The following is a 22,701-nucleotide window of genomic DNA, read 5'->3' as shown; positions in this document are numbered from 1 at the left end:
ACCTCCTCTAAGAAGCATTTGAAGAGCTTTTCTTTTGTGCTACTGTGCAAAAAAATGTGGAGAGGCGAGGTGTGGTGAGGAGAGAGAGAGGGGTTTGTTTCCAGGAATGTTGGGGTCAACGTAGGGAATGTTCACCCAGAAGACCTCCTTCTGCTCTCAGCTGCAGCTCTGTTACAGTGTGGGAGAGGCTTGGATCGTTTCATTTAGAAGTCTTCATGGTGCTGAGGACTCAAGCCCAGTTTATACTGCTGCGTAAAGTGCTCTACGTAGGTTACAGAGACCCCTCTACGTCCTCGTAGAGTCTCTACGTCGTCTCCGACTGCACAAAATACTTACTGTAAGTGTCCGTCACTCCGTCAAAGGACAACGGAGACGACAAGGGCTGTGATTGGTCCTCAGGACCCCTGGACAGGCCGAGATAACGCTGCTCTGAGCGTCCACAGAGGCGGAGCTGATAAAACTATAAATACGTCATATCTTAATACACACAGCACATGTTTAGACTCTAAATTGATCATTTCTCGCCTCAAATGATCTTAAAACAGCGTTCAGTGACACAGAAAAGTGAGAAACAGCCACTGTTTCAATGTTATTCAGCTGCAACAACAACAGTCTTTCTCTCTCAGACGCCATTGCTCACTGTAGCCAGAAGCACAACAACCTTGCGTAGCGACCCCTACTGATCGGGTGGGAAATTGCAGTGCGTATCCATGTCTCCGTGGTTACGCAGTCGCAGAAGTATAACGTGTCCTTCATCTCCATCTCTGCAGCCTTTTCCATTTCCCCAGTGTCAGAGGTTTTAATTGCTCTCAGTGGTGTTTTTCCTCTTCCTAACAGTAAAGACAGTGCTCAGTGCTTATCACACCGTTCCCAGCTCTGCTTGTGTTTCACCTCCAGCTCACTGAGCCTCAGTGTTATCGTGCTCTCATCTCTAACCTCAATCCTAAATGCTGCATTTTTCCTATTTCCCAACACCACAGTTTCCTCAGTCGTCGTCTCCTGCTCCTCAGTCTGTTTCTGACTCATATCTCACACCTGCCGCTCACTTCATCTCTGCCTCTGTGTGAACTGAAGTCTCGGTGTCTCATCATCAAACTTACAGTACATACCCAACCAAGCGTTTCCCCCTCAGGCTTGTTTTGAAAATAAGAACTCCCGCATCAGTCTGTGTGTTTGATGATAGCACTGGATTTCCCAGCGTGGCTGTAGGAGCTGATTTAGCAGCCGAGGACAGAGACACGGGGCAGCGAGTGAGGACGGAAACGATGGAGAGTGTTTCTGGATCTTTATGGAGATGATGATATTCCTGCGTCAGTTGTTACCTTTGGCTCTTCAAATGGTTTTAATGATAACGTTATAGAGCGATGACATTAAACACTCTCAGAATCACAAATGAAACAGTAAGCACTTTGAGAATATCAGCCTCAGCAGCTCACATTCTTCTGTTTATTGTTCCTTTATTATCTTATTATCCCTGAACCTGTGAACGCTGATGTGGTGAGAGCTCAATCTGCCAAAACAACTTCAAACACACACCACAGGTTGAGATGAGAAAGAACATTTCAGCCTGTCAATCATTTCTTCTGAAGATGGAGCCAACGCTTCATTTTTGACATTTTTTAGACAATTTTTGCCGTATGTGAGTTAGTGTGAACCTGAGAACTTTGAACATTAAGAGTTTGATATTATTTCAGTTTAAACTCGACGAGGTTTTTGGAATTTCTTCTCTTTGGGGATGAAACCTCTCCTTGTGTGAGCTGTTGTTGACTGGGATGTATATTATGATCATTCCTTCTCTCTCAGGTTTGATTTATTTGGCTTAATATCAGGGTTCCTACGCAACATGGAAAATAATTTATATTATTATTAAAATCATTTAATTAGAGTCATTTCCAGGTCTGGAAAAGTATGGAAAAATGTTTGTGTTGTTTCCAGACAATTATCTCACGTTCTAAAATTAAATATATTAATATATACAAATGAAAACAAGTTACTAACCCAACATAGTCGACCTGTAGATGATATGAAACTAATCAAACTGGCTGTAGAAAGTTGTCGAGTTACCATGGTTACTGTTACTGACTGTGGTTCTCATTTATTTATTATTTTCCATATGTGTCGTCGAGTTAGCCGCTTATTGTCGGCCGTGACAGTGTCATGGGTCGATGTTAGTTTAAAACCATTTATTTACATAATAAGCATCTAACAATTGGTATTCACATGTTTAATATTCACTGAAAAATCCTCAGAGAAGTCTGGAAATTTGATATGGAAATTGTGTCGGAACTCTGTAATATAACTAACATCCATGAAGTCTGTTATTAGTGTCATTATTATCATATTTCCTTCATCATTTCCCTCACTTCACATTCTTTGATTCAGTTTTATTTATTGTTGTCGTCGTTGATTTACAGACCTCAGACCTGTGCTTCATAATTGACCAGTGTCTCTGATTCCCTGTTCTACCTCTCAGTGATTATATGCAGCTAAAGCTTTTGCACATAGTTTTTTTAAAAAGCAGGCTTTTGTTTCCATTTCTCTGAGGACAAAAGCAGCTTTGATTACGATCCTCCTTTGACCGAGGAAATGTCGATGCTTCTCAGCCGTCACCTTTTAATTTCTACCTCAGTCCTTCCTTTCAGTCCATGACAGACGCTCTGTTCTGCTGAACCTCAGCTCTGCCTGTTTTAATGAGGCCATCTGATGTAGAAGTAACACAAACTCTATGCTGGCAAAGAAAGTCCAGGCATCTAGACGACGTGAGAGCAGTCAGTAAAGTTAGGTTTTATTTAGTCGTATTTAAGGATGTTGTGATTATCTACAGATACAGATCAGATCAGTCAGATACAGTCATTTTACATCCTTTCATTTACAAAGATGTTAACAACACATTTGTGCTGATGCATTTATCACTGAACCATTTCAAGCAAACACAAAAACACAATTCTACAACGGTCTGACAATGTTTTTACAGTCGTTGTTTGATGTTTGGTTTATTTTACATTTTTCTTTTTCTTTTGATCCAGTATTAGATTAATCTGTAATCATACACTCTTAAGGGTTCCAAAGGGTTCTTCTCCAAGGGCTGAGGTTCTACCTGGAACCATTTTCTTCCCAAAGAAAGGGTTTCTCAAGGGTTCTTGGTAACACTAATGGTTCCAGTAAGAACCGTTTTGATCCAGAGAACCCTTTAAAACCCCTTTTCCGAATAAAGGGTTTGAAAAGGGTTCTTGGTAACACTAAGGGTTCCAGGTAGAACCTTTTATAAAGGAGTGCACTTAGATGTTCATCTCTTTTCAAAGGTGTTTATGCATCACCTTTGTTTGCAGAGCAGATTTTAAAGGTTTCCATATACATTTGAGTTCAGTCTGAAGTTGTAAAGGAAAGAGGAAACACGTTATTGTAGCAAACAGTCAATTAGAAAATGAAAGCAGACATTTTCTAAAATGTTTTTCTGAGCAATAAACCAACTCATCTATGCTGCATATTATAGAACATTGTCCAGACGCAGTAAAAAAACCTACTGAGTGTTTGTCGTCTGAAAAGAAAGAAATGTAAAGCAGGTTCAGGACTGGGAAGTCTGTTTATAGTGTCATTTATGGAAGCTGTTGTTTGCAGAAATATGAAATGAACACAAGTCCATCAATATATGGTGGATGTGCTGTAGTTTGGTGGTGGATTCCTGTTTAAAAAGCTGTATTTATTTAAGCTGATATGGTTGGAGTCACTGAGAAAGTTAAGATTCCACCACAGCACACGACCTGGAACACACACTGAAACACACACTGAAACACACACTCTACACACTCCACTGTCGTCCTGCTTCAAAGACGCCACAAAGTCAGTTAATGTGCAACTTTAGTCAAACAGTGTGAATACACAAAAGACTGAAGGCAAACAGCAAGTCAAGGTAAAATGTACTCATGTTAGAATATTACACACATTCTTCTTCTATGATATTGAACGTCACACTTTGTTAAGTCTGTTTATCTAAAGAGAATTGGATTAAATAGACAAATGAACACATTATTGTCCAACAGCTGGTGAATGTTGGTGTTTTCTTAGTGTTAATCCTTCACTGACCATTAGGTAATATTTAATAATATCTGAACATGTTTGATGAATGATTAACTTTGTGTAATAGTTAGTGCATAAGAGCAGAATAAATGAGTAAAGCTGGACTTATTGTACTGCACAGGTTTTTTTAACTTGTATGACCCAGTGTGAGAAGTGGGACAGACTGAACTGAGTGTGTGTTTGTTCTCACACACACACACACACACACACACACACGATCAACGCTGTATTATTGTCGTCTCATGTCCTACATCTCAGCCAAACCCCTTTATCCTCCCTCCTCCACACAAACACGATTATTAGTTCTTTCAAAGACAAATGTTTGTACTGAACATGTTGTAGATGTAGATGAAACTGTACGTTCATCAGTTCAGAAAACCACAAATGTTTGTTGTTACTGTTTTACACACCACATTAAACCTGTAATCAAGTTTGATTTAAATACAGTTTATGGCAAATCAGATGCATTTGTCTTTGTGTTATCAGGTGTGATCAGATTAGCTTGTTGTGTTTGTTGTTGTGTAGTGACGTTGTTGCAGGACTATTACTCTCACAATAATCACATTATCTATCTGTAGTATCTTTACTACTGGAGTTAAATGTCTGCATATGTTTGGTTCTGACATCAATAGCCTGTATATGTTTGGGTTGCCGTGGTAACGACGTCCATGTTTTAAAACCGTAGCGACCGTCACTCAGGATTATTCTTGTGTTGCTTTGTTCCTTTAAAGACATTTGCGAGATCAGATTTGATCCAGATCATCCAGTCTGAGATGGTGATTTTTTCTGTCTAAACTGGATGATAGTGAGTGTGAACGCGGCCCGACTGGTGCAGAGAGGTGAAGACGAGGGCGTCTCTGTGCTGAATGAACCTGGGTGAACAGGTCTGACTGGTCTGTCACTACTGACACCACTGACACCACAGACACTCTGTCACCTTCCTGTGCACGAGGTGATTGATGTAATGTTGTCTTAGCACGTCCAGCTTTGACAGACGGCTCTATTTTCACCTTTGAATATATATATATATAATATATATGTTATATATTATACTCTGAGTGACTGGATGCTCGGTGCATCTTAGTTGTAAATGAAACAGCATTAATGTTTGTTTTAATCCTGATTTTTTCCTCCTTTAAACATAATCCTCTGTTTTATTGTTAAACTGCTCTGAAACTTCTGCTGAGCGGCGTCTGTCGACATTCTTCAGTGTCCTGTCAGCGTGAAATTGTCAAACGAGTTTCTCAACATTCCTCCTCCACGCTCAACCTCAACAAAATGGTTGTTAGCCTATTTTGACATTCACTGGAAATGTGTCATTGAAACAGAAACCTGTTATATGTGAGAGTGGAGTCGCTGTTGTCACCTTTCTGTGGCTCAGTGCTGGTTTATTACAGCAGGTCTGGATTCCTCAAAGATTAAGCAGCATAGATGGATGGATGGATTAGACGTTGACTGGTTTCTCTGTTTATACCAATCTTTAGAAATCAGAGCAGCTGATGACAGATATATGATGATGATCTTTTATATTTACATTTTTAAAAAGGTCTCCTCAATCTGCATTTTGTGTCTGAACTGCAGTCAAACCTTAACTTAACGTACAAACTAGGGCTGAACAATTTTGAATGAATATCTAATTGCGATTATTTAAACAGGAATTGCAATGAAATTGCAACATGAATAACATATTTAAAATGATTTACTGTGTGATATTTGTGTAGATCTGAGAAACAAAGATGTCCCCTGCAGTCTGAAGAATATGATGTGTATATATCAAGATATTCATCTAAAATTATATTTTGACACACGTATTGCACATATTTTGAATAAAATTTGATTAATTGTTCAACCCTAGTACAAACAGCTCATCAAAACTAAACCTTTGGATGAAATAATGTGATTTTAGTGACTGAGCAGCATTTGTCTTTGTTTCTGAGAACAGAAATCACGTTTGTTGTTTAATTGCATCATAAAATGTGAGTCCAAACATCTTTATGATGAAACAAAAATCTCTATTCTAATTCAAAAAACCATCAATTGCACATTTATTGTAAACCAATTCTTAATCATATTTCAATATCTGCCAAAGTCTGTCATTCTTATTCTTTTGACCAAAAGTTGACAAGTGGACGTTTTTGCTGCATGAAGTCATGTGACATTCCATCAGGCATCAGTGACTCCTGCTTCTTTTGAACTCGAGTGTCTTGTGTTCTGATCTGCAGAGCAGTGCAGTCGTGGTCCAGGAGAAGGCTGAAGTAGAGGCAGCCAAAGGTGCCGTAGAAGGTCAAGCAGGACGTCTGAGCCTGGAGGCCGAGCGTCTGCACAGGAGAGCTCAGGAGCTGGAGAACGAGGTGGCAAAGCTCAACCGCATCATCGACGAGGCCAAACTGCAGGAGAACAGGCAGGGAGACAGAGTCAGCAGACTGGAGGTGAGTCACCATGACCATGAATCTGATCACAGCCATCACTGAGGACACACCTTCATTACTTGACTAAAAGTACACATACTCCTTGCTAACTTTTACTCAAGTACAAGTAAAAGTACTACAGTCAGATGTCTACTTGTTGTTCTTAAAAGTACTTGAGTACAAGAGTACATTTTCTAAATATTGCAAGCGACAGCTGACATTAGCAGGTGCACGTGGCTTCGACGACTCAAACGTAACCGAGAATGTAAAAAGCTGCATTATTGCAGCGAGCCAATCGTTTAGTGCATTTACTGTAGCTAGAATCTGGATTAAGGAAGGAAGTTTATATCAATGTCAGTACCTTGACATGCTTCGGCAAATTGGAAGATGATTTTTTGTAGGCGGTGATGAAGTTTAGTTTCGGTAAACACAGCAAACACTCGAAAGGGAACAATATCATGAACTCGTTCAGAAAATTTTAATAGTCTGGTGAGGTGAGGCCTGCTGCGTCTTCATCCATCGTTTCGTCTATCAACTAAATCTGACCATAGACTACAAGAAATAACGTCTACTCACGGTTATGGATAGAAATGTAGTGGAGTAAAGAGTGCAATATGTGTCTCTCAAATGTACTTCAGTAAAGTCATGAGTACTCCCCGAAAATGATACTCGAGTAAAGATCCCTCAAAAGTGTACTTAAGTACTGTATTTAAGTAAATGTACTCTGTTACTGTCCGGCTCTGCTCATACTGTTTGACACTCAGTGAAATCTCACGTGACACAATCTCTGCTGCGTAACAGAGAGAGAAGAAACAGGTGGAAGAATCACTGGCAGAAATTAAAGAGCAAGAAGAGGAGATGACCAGAGCGAACAGAGCTCTGACCATACGACTGGAGGACGTTCAGGTGAGATGATCAACAACAACAACACTCTGAATGAACTGTTCTGTCACGTTCTAACACTGAGTTCTTCTGCAGAGGAACCTGATGAAAATGAACGGTGAACACAAGGAGTTAGAGCAGCGGCTGCAAGAAGAGAGGACTCAGAAGGAGCAGTTCAAAGACATGAAGAACGGTATAGAAGACGAGAGGAGGCTGCTGGACCGAACAGTGGAGAAGCTTCAGAGGGAGGTGAGACATGTTCATCTGCAGTCTGTGGAGGTTTCTGTGGAGGTTTCTGTGGAGGTTTCTGTGGAGCCTCTTTAACCTGGTGGTGTGTCTGTAGATGGGCGACATCGTGGTGGCGTCGCAGTCGTCCACTCGGGAGCTGCAGGAGCAGATTGACATTTACAAAGAGAAGAATCGTCGTGAGCTGGCCGAGCTGCAGAGGCTCCTGAAGGACAGAGGACAGGAGCTGGACAAGTATCTGCTGGTGACCCAGAGTCTGCAGGAAGAGGTACAGTGTTGTAACTGCAGACACTGTGGTCAGATCAGGGTCATCAACTGTCCTGTCATGCAGAACAGCACATGACGAGCCTTTGTTCCTACTCAACCAGTTTGTCTCCTCCCTCCTCCATCACAGAGCAGAGTCATCACTTTGGTATTTGTGCTCCGTCTTCTCAGACCCAACACATGAAAGTAATGTGAGCCAAGAGCAGACTTTAAAATGTCTGTTCTTTAACTTCATGTTGGTGCTTCGTGTTAGAATGAAGGTGGAAGTTTGTTGAATTCCTTTGTGTGGAACTTAAAAATCATCATCATGTAGGAACGTTAACGGCGTGTGACGAGTCTGCGTTCAATCACTTCATCCTGGTCAGCACTTTGGAATGTGAGGAATGTGTTTCTGTTAGAAACAGATGAACGTGAAGAGAAGCTTTAGCTGCATCACAGCAGTTGCTTTATCATTATAGAATCTAACAGGAGCATCAACACAGTTCAGCTCATGATGCAGGACCATTGAAGAAAACAATGAGCTCAAGAAGATGTTAGATGTTAAAATGTTTGAGATAAAAAATAGATGAAACACTTTTTAAGGCATCAAAGACACACAATATACAAAAGGAAGTTTCTCTAAACTCTTGATGGAAATGTCAAAACAATATAAGTCTGGTTTTACACGACAACACTCCCGGGTGAAACTGACAAAATATTTTATCAGATGTGTCTTTAGTTTAGACGGCGACGGCGTTTTTGGGGCTTAAAAACGCAAAAAAAACAAAGCCACCTTCCAGAGTGTAAATGTTAAAAACGCTCTTCTGTGGCGTTCCTGTCTAAAGGGTTGAAAACGCTAAAGTGAGCTTTGAGCTGCTCACGCTGGCTATCCTCCTGTACACTGACGTCAGATCCATGTGCAGAACAGACAAACAACAACAAACATGTGGGATTATAATCCATCAGTCGCACATTAAAGTCGCATTAGCTGCTACTTTGCGCTACGAGAGAGAAGAAGAAGGAAGTTTCAACGCTCCTGCTGTTGTTGTATGGCAGTGCTTCACAGCGCCACCTAGCCACCTGGCATGCATACTACATCAAATTTCACAAACTTTTGCGTCACTGTGTGCGTGCAGATTTACACCCAAAGACGCTCGTCTAAACGCGGAATAAAAAGTGGGAACGCAACGACACTTTTGTGGTTTGTGTTCAGATCGTTGTCGTGTAAAGCTAAAGCCTAAACCTGGACCTGAAGTCCTTTAGTCCTTAAGAATGGACTCTCTTTGAAATCCCGAGTCATTTGCAGCCGACACTTTGACCTAGTTCCTGTTATCACAGAGCAGTTCATCCCACTGTGTCTGCTGTTGTGTTCAAGTGGAAACTGTGAGCTCTTAAACACCACATACACATCATCATCATCATCATCATCATCATACAGAGAACTTCCTGCACTCTAAATCCTCTAAAAACCTAAGAGATAATCAGTGGAGAATAATAATGGTGGATAAGTGTTGAGATGAAGTTTCCTGAGCAGAGAGAGAGAGACGTCATCGGAACTCATTTACATTTACAGAGTTTTACATCTTTACATAAAAGTGAGCTTCAGTCAGAGCTGAAGACTTTGTGCCTCTCACTTTGTCTCGTGTTGCAGCTGCACATGAGGTCATGAGTGTTCAAGTCAGGATCAGGTCAGGATCCAGGTTTTCCTACATCCATGTATCTTTGTCCAACTGCTGCACAGGAAGAGGAGGAGGATGTCATTGTTGTGATATCATTGTTGTGAAAGCTGTGTTGGCTGGATCCACATCCTCCTCCTCCTCCTCCTCCTCCTCCTCCTCCTCCTCCTCCTCCTCCTCCTACTCCTGCCAGTCCATAACTGAAATAACAAGTGCATGATCATGAAATCATTATTATTCTGCTTTTGAATACAACAGAGATCTTGTTAAGAAGGTCGTATAAAAACAGTAATAAATCACTTTTATTCCCTGAATCTAATCTATTTCATTAAATGATTAACACGTTCATTTTATTTCATTTAGATATCCAGGTCTGCAATTATCTCATTACTCTCATTATGATGTTTTTGCTTTCTCAGCGTTTGCTCCGAGGCTTTAATTGGTTTAATTGAAGTATTTACCTGGTGAAATATGCACTGATTCTGAAGGAAGGGCTAAATATTTGTTCTGGGTGAGAAACAGGGTCAGGTGATTGATTTCCTTGTCTTAAGCACAGACTATGACTGTATTATATTCTGTTCATTAGTGTCCCAGAGGAACCATACGCTCATGTATCTAAGCAGCATCTTCATGTCCTGGTGTCTCAGGGACAGACATAAACGTTGTCCTTAAAGGAGACACTTCAGGGTTTAAATGTTGTTGTGATCATCTATGTTTGTTTTGTCGTTGTCTTAAAGTATCCTGATGCTCTTGGTTTCAGTTGTTGCGTCGGGACGAAGACTTTCAGCGATGTAAGAGCGAGCGAGACGAGGCTGAACTGCGGGAGAAGATGCTGGAAGAGAAGGTTCACGATCTGGAGCTGGAGGCTGAGACACAAACTCACACTAAAGACGACAAGACTCGGCAAATCAAACTGTTAGAGGTAATAAGTCGAGTCAGTGATGAGCAGAGATCGATCAGATCAGATCAGATCATTAGACCTGAATGATCGATGATTAAATCAGAAAATAAAAACACAGCTTCACTTTGTAGGAAAGAGTTGCTCAGCTGGAGTTGGACCTGGATGAAGAACATCATAGTGGAGACCATCTGATGAACAGGATAGACCGAGGACGAGAGCAGGTACACACACACACACACACACACACACACACACACACACACACACACACACACACACACACACACACACACACACACTCTCATTGTCCATGTTTCCATCTCAGTGTGTAAATTAACTCCAGATCTCCACTTTCTTCACCTTCACCTGTAACATCATGACTGAGAGGATCATGTGACCTTCACCAGCCTCATCTACAGCCACAGTTCATGTGTTACTGAGATGCACGAGCACAGTCCTGTAAACATCATATCCACACTCTCACTTTACCTTATTGTCTGGATTAGGTGCACAGATTATTGCGCTATAAGACGATCTTAGATAATTGTGGTTGAGGTTGTCAGATTGCCAGCGTGGTCTCAGTGTCCTCGCTCACATTTTCATGCTTCGGTCACAAAAGACTCTTCTTAATGCTTCAGCCAAAATATGGACGCTGCCAAATGTCTCAGGTTTTCAGGTTGTTGAGTTCTCCTCAGTAACTTCATCCCAGAGTAAGTCGGGTTTTAGATCGCGCTCCACTTCTCTTTCCTCTGTGATAAAGACTTTAGCTTCACACGACAACCATCTGAACACAAATCGTAAAAGTGTTTGTTGTGTTCCCACTTTTTATTCCCCGTTTAGACGAGTGTCTTTGGGTGTAAATCTGCACGCACACGGTGATGCAAGTGTGTGAAATTTGATGTAGTTTGCATGCCAGGTGGCTAGGTGGCACTGTGACGCACTGCCATACAACATTGTTGTTGTTTGTCTGTACTGCACATGGATCTGACGTCAACATGTACAGGAGGATAGTCAGCGTGAGCAGCTCAGAGCTCACTTTAGTGTTTTCAACCCTTTACACGGGAACGTTTTTAACGGGTGGAGCGTTTTTAACATTTACACTCTTCATTTTTTTGCATTTTTAAGCCCCAAAAACGCAGTCGCCGTCTAAACGAAAGACACATCTGATTATGTTTTTTTATTATGTGTGTGTGCGTGTGTGTGTGTTGTCCAGTAGTGACTTTAGGGACCTTGATGACCTCTGTATTCTCTGGTTCCTCTCGACCTGGAGCTGAAGCAGATTTAAAGGCACTCAATAAAACTTAGTGACGAAGAAGAGAAGTTGAGTTTAAGGGTGAATTCCAATTCCTTCTTAACCCTCAATCTCAAAAATGTTCTCCCTCTAGTCCAACTTCTGTCCTGATTCTCAGAAAAATTAAGTTGAGGTCAAGTTTAAGGACTGTATCGCCCTCAATATTGAGATTTTCCGAGACCACCCTTGGGAGCAAGGGCTACCCAGAATGCATTGCGTGTTTTCACATAACAAAGATGAAGTATTTTCTTTGTTAATAGAGATATAAAAAATATCTTAGTTTAGGCCCATATTATGGATTACTGACGTCATTGTTGCGAAACATTTATTTTTTTAATTTGACCATCTTTTGTCAATAGTCGGCCGGTGTGGTTTACTTTTCAATAAGTCGTGGTGTGTGGTAACTGTCAGCTGAATATTTGTATGAGTATCATCTTATAACTAACTGACAACCTAATAACTTGACTGACAAACGGATCAGAATAAATAATCCTGACGTAAATGTCTTCTTCTTCTTCTTCTTCTTTTTTGGAGTTGACAGACTGGACGCAGCTTTGGCGTTATTCTGCCCCCTACAGTCTGAAGACGTATCTGCATTTAAGGGGTGTCCCATTTCTAAGTGACAAAATAACCCTCAACACTTGGTTTTGAGGCCAGTTAAGATTAAGGGTTAAGATTAAGGGTTAAGATTAAGGGTTAAGATAGGAATTGGAATTGGCCCCAAATCTCAACTTTTAAAATGTTTTTTCTTCTTCTTCTTCTAATTCAAAAATGTCTGGTACAGAGAAAAAGAGAGCAGCATTGTGACAAAGTGACAAAGTGGCATTGGTTCGGCATGAGGCCGAGGTCGGTTGTCAAGGCGACGCCGGAGCATTGTGCGCTCAGAATGGAACTGGTTGAGCACTAATGGTGTGTTTTAGTGAGCGTGCACGTATGTATGAGCTGGTGTGTGTGTGAGGAGGAGGAGGAGGAGGAGGTGGAGGAGGAGGTGGTGTTGGTGTTGCAGCAGAGGCAGCAGGATGAACACCTGCGTCTCCAGCAGCACCAGGTGCTCCTCTCCTGTCTAAATGAGAGTAATCTCCCCTCTCCTGCTCTGCCGTCTCTCACAAAGCAGATTAGTTTGTCTGGATGTTCCTCTCTGCTGATTCAGCTCCCTGAAGCGCTGCAGTTACAGAGGCCATCGTTCATCACAGACGCTCCACTGTCACACACTAATTGGCATAAAATATCACCGATTGGAGAGAAACTGCTCTCACAAAGAAAGAAGCGTCGGCTCTGGATCATGTGATTCACACACTGAGCCGTCACTGTTCTGTGTGCACTGATGACACCAAGAGGACAAAAGAAATCTATAGTTTATAAAGCTGAAGCATCGATTACATGGTCAACGCCAGTTTTTTTAACTGATTTAGGATCATGTTGATCTGCTGAATCCAAAAATCACGTTGGTTTTGCTCAATCAGGTCAATTTTCTGAACAAAGCTACAGATTTGTTTTTTAACGTTTTTGTTTACGGGTATTTTCACGTCATATGAAGCAAAATTCTTTTATATTTCTTCCAATAAACAAATTCTGAAGATTTTTTATGTGCCAACTTATGAATATTTTAAGTGAATGAAATGGCTTCGACTAGAAGGTCACATGTTTCATAAAGTGTGTTTACCGTGCTTATTTTGGTATTAAACGTGGTGCAATTTCACAAAAATGTCATCAATTTAGTCAGAAGATCGGATTTTTCTAAATCAAATCAGCATAAAAACCTGAATGAGTGAAATGGTCATGTTTGGATTCAGCTCTGCAAAATGGTCCTAAATCAGTTGAAAAGACATAGACGACATATTTATTTTTGTGTAACCCAGTGTTATTAATCAATGACTAAATTAATCGTCAACTATTTTGATAACGGATTTATCGGTTTGAGGCTTTTTTCATGATTAAAACAAAGAAATCATTCAAACTGAATCATTTTGGTTTGTGGACAAAACAAAGACGTTCGAGAACATCGTGATTTCCAACATTCTCTGGACCAAACGATTCATCAAGACAATAATCGACAGATTTATCGATTAAGAAAATAATCCTTGGTTGCAGCTGCAGATTTGAAGAAATACATGAGAAGAAATGTCACACAGCAGCAGTTTTTAGCTTCACTGTAGACGTCTGATTTAAGAGGATTAATTATAATTATGTATATAATTCTATATTCTCTGTTCAGACGTGATGTTTAGGACAGGAAATACTTCTCTATATGTGAAGTAATTATCGCTTTGTTTACTCACAGGAAGTTTGTGTGTAATCTAAGAGCAGCTGTCACTGAGAGGAAGTTAAAGTCACTAAATGGAATGCAGCCCAACCAGAAACTCAACCTTCTTCACTTTGGCCTTTTTCAGATGAAAGACTCGTTGTGTTGTGAGGTTTTTGGACTCAGGGCTGAACTGGTGTGTGTGTGTGGGAGTGCAGCACTGACAGTGTGTGTGTGTGTGTGTGTGTGTGTGTGTGTGAGTGCAGGTGGAGCAGATGAGGAATGAACTCCTGCAGGAGAGAGCGAGCAGACAAGACCTGGAGTGTGACAAGACTGCTCTGGAGAGACAGGTACACACTCTCCTGTCTGCAGGAACACACACACACACACACACACACACACACACACACACACACACACACACACTCTGTAACTCCACTATCTCAGTTCAAAGCACCAACTAATTCATTTCATTCATTCATTCATTCATGTCCATTCACCATTTTCATGTAATTGTTTATTTTCACGGCACAAATATGATTATATTATATTTTATATTAGTGCTGTCAAACGTTAACGCATCAACGTTTTCATAACAGCCTTTAACCTTTAATAAACAGAAACTCCAGTTTGACTGTAGGCTAATGCTAACGGTGCTAAGGGTGCTGAAAGGAGCTAATGCAGCTAACGGAGCTAACTGGTAAACGGTGCCTGGGCACGTAAACATGAAACACCTTTTTCCGGTCAGTCGTCATGGAAACGTGTCGTGCGTTAACACGCGTTAGCCTTTTGCACAGCACTAATATATATATATATATATATATATATATAAAATAAATCTGTAGACAGCTGATGACCTCAGACCTGTGTCTCTCTGACTTCTGCAGAACAAAGACCTGAAAAGTCGAGTTTCTCATCTGGAGTCCTCACAGAAGTCCAGTAAAGAAGGTTTGGTTTCACAGCTGGAAGATCGAGTTCAGGAGCTGGAGGAGAAGCTGGAGGGAGAAGAGAGGTGAGAGGAGGAAGATCATGATGAAGATCATGATGATGATCATCAACCTTTACTCTTCTGAAGGTGTTTGACGGCACATTCACAGTGACGTGAATAAACACCGTGAACATGTGAATGATGGAGCGGGAGAATGTTGCTGATAAATCATCAAGTCATTGTTGATCAGTGATGATGAAGTGGTTCTGAGATAAAGAACAGGAAACACTGAAGAACAGTAGCTTCAGTTAAGTTTGATGTGAGTATTGTGATGTTTCAGGGAGCGTGGAAACCTGCAGGTGACGAACCGCCGTCTAGAAAGGAAGGTTAAAGAGATGGTGATGCAAGTGGAAGAAGAACATCATTCTTTACAAGATCAGAAGGACCAGGTACAGGATCAACATTCACTCATTCACACGTTAAACACGTTAAACCACAAACATCCGTCTAAACTCCATGTTGTTTGTCTCCTGAAGCTGAATCTGCGTCTGAAGGCTCTGAAGAGACAGATGGATGAAGCTGAAGAGGAGATCGACCGACTGGAGCATGGAAAGAAGAAGCTGCAGAGAGATCTGGACGAACAGCAGGAGGTCAACGATCAGCTGACCGGACAACTCAAAACTCTGCGTACTGAGATCAGGTACTAATACTCTGAGGAGCACGTACTAATACACTGACGATCAGGTACTAATACACTGACGATCAGGTACTAATACACTGAAGATCAGGTACTAATACACTGAGGAGCACGTACAAATACACTGAAGATCAGGTACAAATACACTGAAGATCAAGTACAAATACACTGAAGATCAGGTACAAATACACTGAAGATCAGGTACAAATACACTGAAGATCAGGTACAAATACACTGAAGATCAAGTACAAATACACTGAAGATCAGGTACAAATACACTGAAGATCAGGTACAAATACACCAAAGATCAAGTACTAATACACTGAAGATCAGGTACAAATACACTCTGACCATCAGTGAAGATGAGTGTGTTTGATTGTCTCCTGGTTCCTGACGTTGTCCTCTTTCCTGTTTCCTGTTTCCTGTTTCCTGTGTGCAGGCGTAAGAACACCACAGCGCCCCTGCTGGACGACGACGACGACGACGACGATGACGACACCAGCACTGATGGAGAGACGTACTTCATCAGCTCTTCATCAGGATACAAACGCTCGTCCAGTCAAGAGAACATGTTGTCAACGTTCTCCTTATAATCACGTCCTTTAAGACACTTCGTCAGTGTTGGACCAAAGAAGACGCTCAGTGAGATCAGGTCTGTGACCCTGGATCTGGATCAGGATCAGGATCAGGATCTGGATCAGGATCTGGATCAGGATCAGGATCAGGATCAGGATCAGGATCAGGATCAGGATCAGGATCAGGATCAGTCCATAGCTTCACTCAGTATTATTTGAGCTTCACAGATGACGTCAGACTTCATTAACAGTGATTATTTTATCGTTAGTAAAGTTTATAAAATGCTCTTTAATTCACTGTAAAACTGCCTTTGTCTTATTAACACTTTTATATTATGATCAAATCAACATTTATACACTGAAAATATATATGTATTCAGCTTTTTTTAAACGAATGAAGATCAAATCCAAAAAAAAAAGACTCTGAAGTGAGGACCAGGAAGTTTGTTTTTATTTATTCTAGGGCTGAAAATACAAAATCCTGGTTCAGTGAAGTTTTTAGGGAACGATGAGGGAAACTATTTTTATACACTTTTAAAGAACTGATGAGCAGTTATTCACCTTTAGCTTTAGACCTGATCATGTCGCTAATGTTAGTGTTGTTGATGCTGCTCTGAGTTTAAGCTTTGATGTTCACACAAACAAAACAACAACAACACAACAAAGAACTAAAGATGCACACATACAAACGTCTCTGTCCTCAGTGCGGACGGCTGTCTTCAACCTGTGTGTGTGTCTGTGTGCGTGTGTGTGTGTATGATCTTGTCTTCCTTTGCTTGTGTGGACCACCCCCTGGCAAAAGACCTTTTTTGTGGGGACATTTTTCCTTGTGAGGACATTATGCCCGGTCCCCACAATGTGGTAAAGACATGTAGATGTGTGTGTGTGTGTGTGTGTGTGTGTGTGTGTCTGTCTGTCCGTGTGTGTGTACATTGCCTCCTTACAGTCCTCACAGGTCCAGTTAAAGAACTTTAACTTTTCCTTCACTGAATGAGTCGAGAAGATAAAATGACAATCACACACAAACACGCACGCACGCACTCACACACACACACACACACACACACACACACACACACGCACACACAGATAAATCCTGCTGACAGTCAAATAAAGTCACTTCAGTTATTCTCACAGGTTTCTTCTCTTGAGTCGATCATTTCTTCACGTTTGAAACTTTGATAAAAGGTAAAGAGGAATTTTACACTTTATATTTTCTTATTAAAGTCCTGCAGTTACTGTGCTTTAATACATATAAACATGCTTTAAAGCACAGTAAAATAAGAAGTCGCAGCTTTTCTATGATAATCCTTGAATGAATCCAAACGTTAAACAGCAGCTGAGTCAGCAGTCGCTGCTGTTTTCACTGTTTTTCAGAGTTTTTCACAGTTTGTCACTGTTTTCACTGTTTTTCCTGCTGCAGCAGATGAAGCTCATGCGTCCTGTGTTTGTGTTTGATGACCTTTGACCCCAGAGCTGGAGAAGCTCCATCCAATCAGCAAAGAATCAACTCAAATTCTAATATTTCTGTATATTTCACTCCACGATGTTTGTCTGTTTGAAGATGATTTAACTCAATATATGAGGAACAGTTTCTGTTTGAATTCAGTTGTAAACTAAAAAAGTCATTTTCTAAAAATGGACAAAACGATCGTTTTTATCACTCTTTATTTAAACATTCACAATGATATGGAAATGACCCTTTGTTTGTTTTGGTGTAATATTTTTATATAAAATGAAAAAAACAAAAAAACAACAACAATCTGGAATAAAACAAGTCGAGGAAAAATAATGAACGATAGAAAACAGAACAAATCTTTGTTTTCTTGTTTTTCTAATGAAACCTTTTAAATCGTCTCACAGACGTCTCTCCACATCTGTAATGTTTATCATTTTATCATTAATGTGAGTGTAAACAACTGTTGTGTATTTCTGATTTCCTGTAAACAACATGAGACTGTTTTATATCTGAAGCTTTGTGTGAAGGTGATGGAGGCTGTTGTTGTTGTTGTTGTGGTCTTTAATGAGCTTCATAGATGATTCTTTGTTGTTGTTGTTGGTGTGAAAGGACGACAGGTCACGACCTTTGTGTGTGTGTGTGTGTGTGTGTGTGTGTGTGTGTGTGTGTGTGTGTGTGTGGGTCAAAGGCTTAACAGAGTAAGGTTGTGTTAAACTTAACAAAGTGATCATTCCTGGGATTCTTTCATGTGCTTCACTGACTTCATCAAGAGGACGATCAGTGAAGTGAAGAGAGACAGAGACAGAAGGACTGAAGGACAGAAGGACAGAGAGACAGAAGGACAGAAGGACAGAAGGACAGAAGGACAGAAGGACAGAGACAGAAGGACAGAAGGACACCATGTTGTCCTCACATGTGAGACACTTTTTTTCTTCTTCTTCACTTCAACAGAAAACATAATTTCCCAAAGTTCTATTGTTTCATTTAAACACAGTTCATAGAATCAGCCTGTGACTGTGTTTACAGCACCATGCTGCCCCCTAGCGGATGAAACAGTAACAACACCGAGTTTGATGGAGTTCAAAAGTTTGCGCTCACCTATACAATTTGTTTGTTTTCCATTCAAAGTCAGACTTTTGTTCATCAAAAGAGTTTCAAAATGAATAGAAAATATAGTCAAGACATTGAAGACATTAGAAATAATGATTTTTATTCCATATAAAACTGTTTTCAGCTTTGCTAACATCATTGCACAAGGGTTTTCAAGAGTTTTCTAATCATCCAATAGTCTTCTAACACCATTAGCAAACACAATGTAGCATTAGAACACTGGAAATGGGCCTCTTTACACCTATTCCAATAAAAATACATTAAAAATGTATAGAGAGGATTTATGATTCATTTAATTTCACCCTTTATATTCACTCTCCTCTAAACCTCCTTCTCCTGTTTTCTTTGATCTCCTTCGTTCCTCTGATGAACTCATGATCTTCTTCATCTTCTTCACTCTCAAAGAGAACATCAACATCTTCATCTCCTGTCTTTTCCTCAGTGTCGCTGCTCTCACCACTGTCTATATAAACTGACGTGTATATAATATATAATATATAATATATAATATATAATATATAATCTAACACCTGTATCTGTGAATCCTGACTGATTCTGAATGAATTCTTCATGTTTTTCTGGTTGATTTTATGTTCTTGTTTTCACGGAATTGTGGAGAAGAATCAGGTGAGAAGCAAAATAAACATCACAGCCTCGGGCTGTGAGTGTGTGTGTGTGTGTGTGTGTGTGTGTGTGTGTGTGTGTGTGTGTGTGTGTGTGTGTGTGTGTGTGTGTGTGTGTGTGTGTGTGTGTGTGTGTGCAGCAGGATTAACCTGCTCTTCACTTCTTTAACCTGAGTCAACGTTAAAAAGTCTAAAGTAAATGACAGGAACAGACGAAACAGTCGTTTACTTTATTTAATCAAGCAAATAAAATGATTTGAATTTAAAGCAACGTTTACTTAATCAAAGGCGACAAATTAGATCTGAATGTGATCAGTGATAATAATAATATAATAATATAATAATGAGAGAAACTGACGCTGTAGTTTGTTAATGTGAAGATAACAAATAATCATCAGAAATAAAGATGTTTAGTCAGCTGTTGATTTTATTTTAACGCTTCACAACAATCACAAGGTAACTTTGTCACTCAGGTTTAAACACTGATGTGGTTTCAGTTGTAACGTTGTGTTGTTGTGTTGTTGTGTTGTTGTGAAACTCCTAAAACTCTCATTAAAACACAGATTAAATTCCAGAAAGTGAAGATAAAGTGAAGATAAACTGAGCTTCAGCCTCTGATGATGTTTTCAACAGAAACAGAAACTCAGAGAAACAGCAGAACATGATTCACTTCACTGTCAACAAACAAACAAACAAACAAACCATTTAAACACAGATTCTCTTCATTGTTGTTTCTGTTCATGTGTAAAAGATGTGAAAACACACACAAACTTCTCTGTATTGACTCAGAACAAAGTTAAAGAGTAAATGAACTTTTGTTTTAATCGTTTGTGTTTGAGGTAAAGTTCACGTTTTCTGTCTCAGGCTGAAAATAATGATCATGAAAACGTAGAAATATTCAGATTTTAGAGTCAGTTACTGACTTTACTTTAATCTCACATTTAGGAAAAGAATCATCGTCATTTTGACATAAACTGATTGTTTGAAATGAGAATAAATGTGAATTTAAAAAGACATTTTTGAGTAAATTCATCTGATTTCATGTTGATTTCCTGTTGATTTCCTGGTGACGTGGACTTGAGCTGAAGCAGCGACTTCACTGTTTGACGTCTGGTTATTGATTAACTGGTGAAACCTGTAAAAAAAGCCGACCTTTCACGTTCTCGTGGGAAACTCTTTGGTTTGATCGTCTCTGATCTGACGTTTGTGTCGTGAAACAACGTGAAGAACTTTGAGTTTGTTTCTCTGCAGGAAACTGGAGACGCTGAACTTGACTCTGAGACTCTGAAGATCTGGTTTCTGTCGAGAGGGAGTGACTGAGGAATGTGATCTGTGTGTGTGTGTGTGTGTGTGTGTGTGTGTGTGTGTGTGTGTCCATGAGCAGCATGAGTGAGTATCAGTTTATATTTCTTTGAATCAATAGAAAGTGTTTCATCATCATAAATTATGCAGAAGCTTCAGTAACATCAGACACTTTATTCACTTTAAATAATAAAGAAGAATAAACCTGATCTATAATCTTTGTGATCACACTTTTATATTCAAAATAAATGTTGACGTATTATAAAGACGTGAATTATCATATTATAATAATTGTATAAGCTGTAAACGTGTTTATTTATGCAGAATTCTACTGCATGTTGCAGTATTAATATGCAGAGCCGGAGAGTAACGGAGTACATTTACTTGAAGTGCAATTTTGAGGGATCTGTACTTTACTCGAGTACATTTGAGAGGTACATATTATAGTACTCTTTACTCCACTACACTTCTATCCATAACCATGAGTACACGTTACTTCTTGTACTTCTAATACAACAAAAACTCCATGCTCAGATTTAGTTTATTCCACATTTGTGTAAACTGAGCATTAGTTAAGATGTTCTTCAGTATATTCTGTGTTTAACAGTCAGATTAAATAATCCAGTAAAAGTGTAAAACAGAGGTTTGTCAGAGCGTCGTCTTTGTGCTTTAGTGACAAATGTTAAATAAAACAACAGAAAAGCTAAAAAGATGAAAAAGACTTGATTTTACTTCAAAACTCCTATAGGACGTTTTTATATGTAAATGTACACACTGTAGCAGTAGTAATGCAATATTTAGAACATGTACTCTTGATACTCAAGTACTTTTAACCCTTTAAGGTACGCGCCAAGAAAAAAGCAAAGGAAAAATTATTTCTTTTCATTTTTTATTATTTTTAAGAACAACATTCAGAACAAGTCACATTAATTCAGATCAGATACAGAGACGATCAAATGGTTGAGTCGTAACTTAAAGGCTTAAGTACTTTAAGTAGATATCTGACTGAAGTACTTTTACTTGTACTTGAGTAAAATTTAGCGGGGGGTTATGTGTACTTTTACTCCTAAGTAATGAAGCTGTGTACTCACTGTACTGTGCAGAGTTTGAAGATTCTGTCAAACTCTAACTTCCTTCCTCCTCCTCCTGCTCCTCCTCCTCTTCCTCCTCCTCCTCCTCCTCCTCCTGCTGATAACAGTGCTGCACCTGTGGTGGACTGAGCTCTTGGTTCCTCCCTGTGACTGAGGCTCAGAGCAGGTGAAGCAGGTGAAATGTGGATAAACAGGTTTGATGAGAAACCAGAGAGTTTCAGAGTCACAGAGTGAAACAGACTCTGAGTCACTGAGGATTTAACATTCAACACAATGACACGTTTGTGCTGCTGAGCTGGACCTGGATTAAGAACCTGGACTCTGTGTGAAGGACTGAGATCTCAGGACCCTGTGGTCATCATACACCTCCTTTACCACCTCCTCCTTTACCACCTCCTCCTTTACCACCTCCTCCACCTCCTCCTCGTCCTCCAGGTTTGACAGAGTGGAATTCCCCTCGTCTGTTCCCAGGCTGAAGCCGGGCGAACACAGATGGTCGTTTTCAGACTTTGAGCAGAGCTCAGGAAGGAGAGTGAGAGGAAGGGAGGGAGGAGGAGGAGGAGGAGGAGGAGGAGGAGGAGGAGGAGGAGGAGGAGGACTGGAGAGGGAGAGCAGTGAGGAGTGGACAGAAGAGGAGAAATGCTTCGTTACGGTTCAGGACGACATGTTTCCACCAGCACGACCACAACAGAGGAGTCTGCAGACGCTCTGAGTGAAGTAAGAACTTCCTCTTCTTCCTCTTCTTCCTCTTCTTCTCTGTGGAAACACACCGGTGTTTCCTCCTCTTCCTCTTCCTCCTCTTCCTCCTCTTCCTCCTCTTCTGTTTGTACTTTCATGCTTTCACTCTCTCATGTGTTCATTGTCTACAGTGAGAGATTTGCTCTGAAAGTTCATGTTTGTTATGGGAAGTGTTTTACTGTAGAACATGTAATGAGAGCTGAGTGTGTGTG

General features: G+C 40.2%; 2 protein-coding genes across 2 annotated transcripts in view; both read left to right on the top strand.

Moving 5' to 3' along the window:
- The window catches only part of cgnl1 (cingulin-like 1), a 31,291-nt gene extending 14,150 nt beyond the window's left edge, over window positions 1-17,141 (top strand). Inside the window, exons 9-19 of the mRNA XM_083890693.1 lie at window positions 6,300-6,506; window positions 7,287-7,391; window positions 7,464-7,616; window positions 7,711-7,881; window positions 10,293-10,454; window positions 10,565-10,654; window positions 14,233-14,316; window positions 14,854-14,978; window positions 15,235-15,343; window positions 15,431-15,594; window positions 16,031-17,141. Of these exons, the coding sequence (XP_083746819.1) occupies window positions 6,300-6,506; window positions 7,287-7,391; window positions 7,464-7,616; window positions 7,711-7,881; window positions 10,293-10,454; window positions 10,565-10,654; window positions 14,233-14,316; window positions 14,854-14,978; window positions 15,235-15,343; window positions 15,431-15,594; window positions 16,031-16,184 (1,524 nt within the window). The 3' untranslated portion in view covers window positions 16,185-17,141. The remainder of the gene's footprint in view (window positions 1-6,299; window positions 6,507-7,286; window positions 7,392-7,463; window positions 7,617-7,710; window positions 7,882-10,292; window positions 10,455-10,564; window positions 10,655-14,232; window positions 14,317-14,853; window positions 14,979-15,234; window positions 15,344-15,430; window positions 15,595-16,030) is intronic.
- A 5,249-nt stretch (window positions 17,142-22,390) lies between these two features.
- polr2m (RNA polymerase II subunit M) overlaps window positions 22,391-22,701 on the top strand; it is a gene marked incomplete at both ends in the record, with an annotated part of 17,185 nt that continues 16,874 nt past the window's right edge. The window contains one exon of the mRNA XM_083890883.1: window positions 22,391-22,468. Within this exon, the coding sequence (XP_083747009.1) occupies window positions 22,391-22,468 (78 nt within the window). The remainder of the gene's footprint in view (window positions 22,469-22,701) is intronic.

Source organism: Microchirus variegatus (genome assembly GCF_963457635.1).
Source record: "Microchirus variegatus genome assembly, chromosome: 6".
Classification (NCBI taxonomy): Eukaryota; Metazoa; Chordata; class Actinopteri; order Pleuronectiformes; family Soleidae; genus Microchirus; species Microchirus variegatus.
Note: the sequence above shows the minus strand (reverse complement) of the source record. Positions and strands in the feature narration are given on the sequence as shown.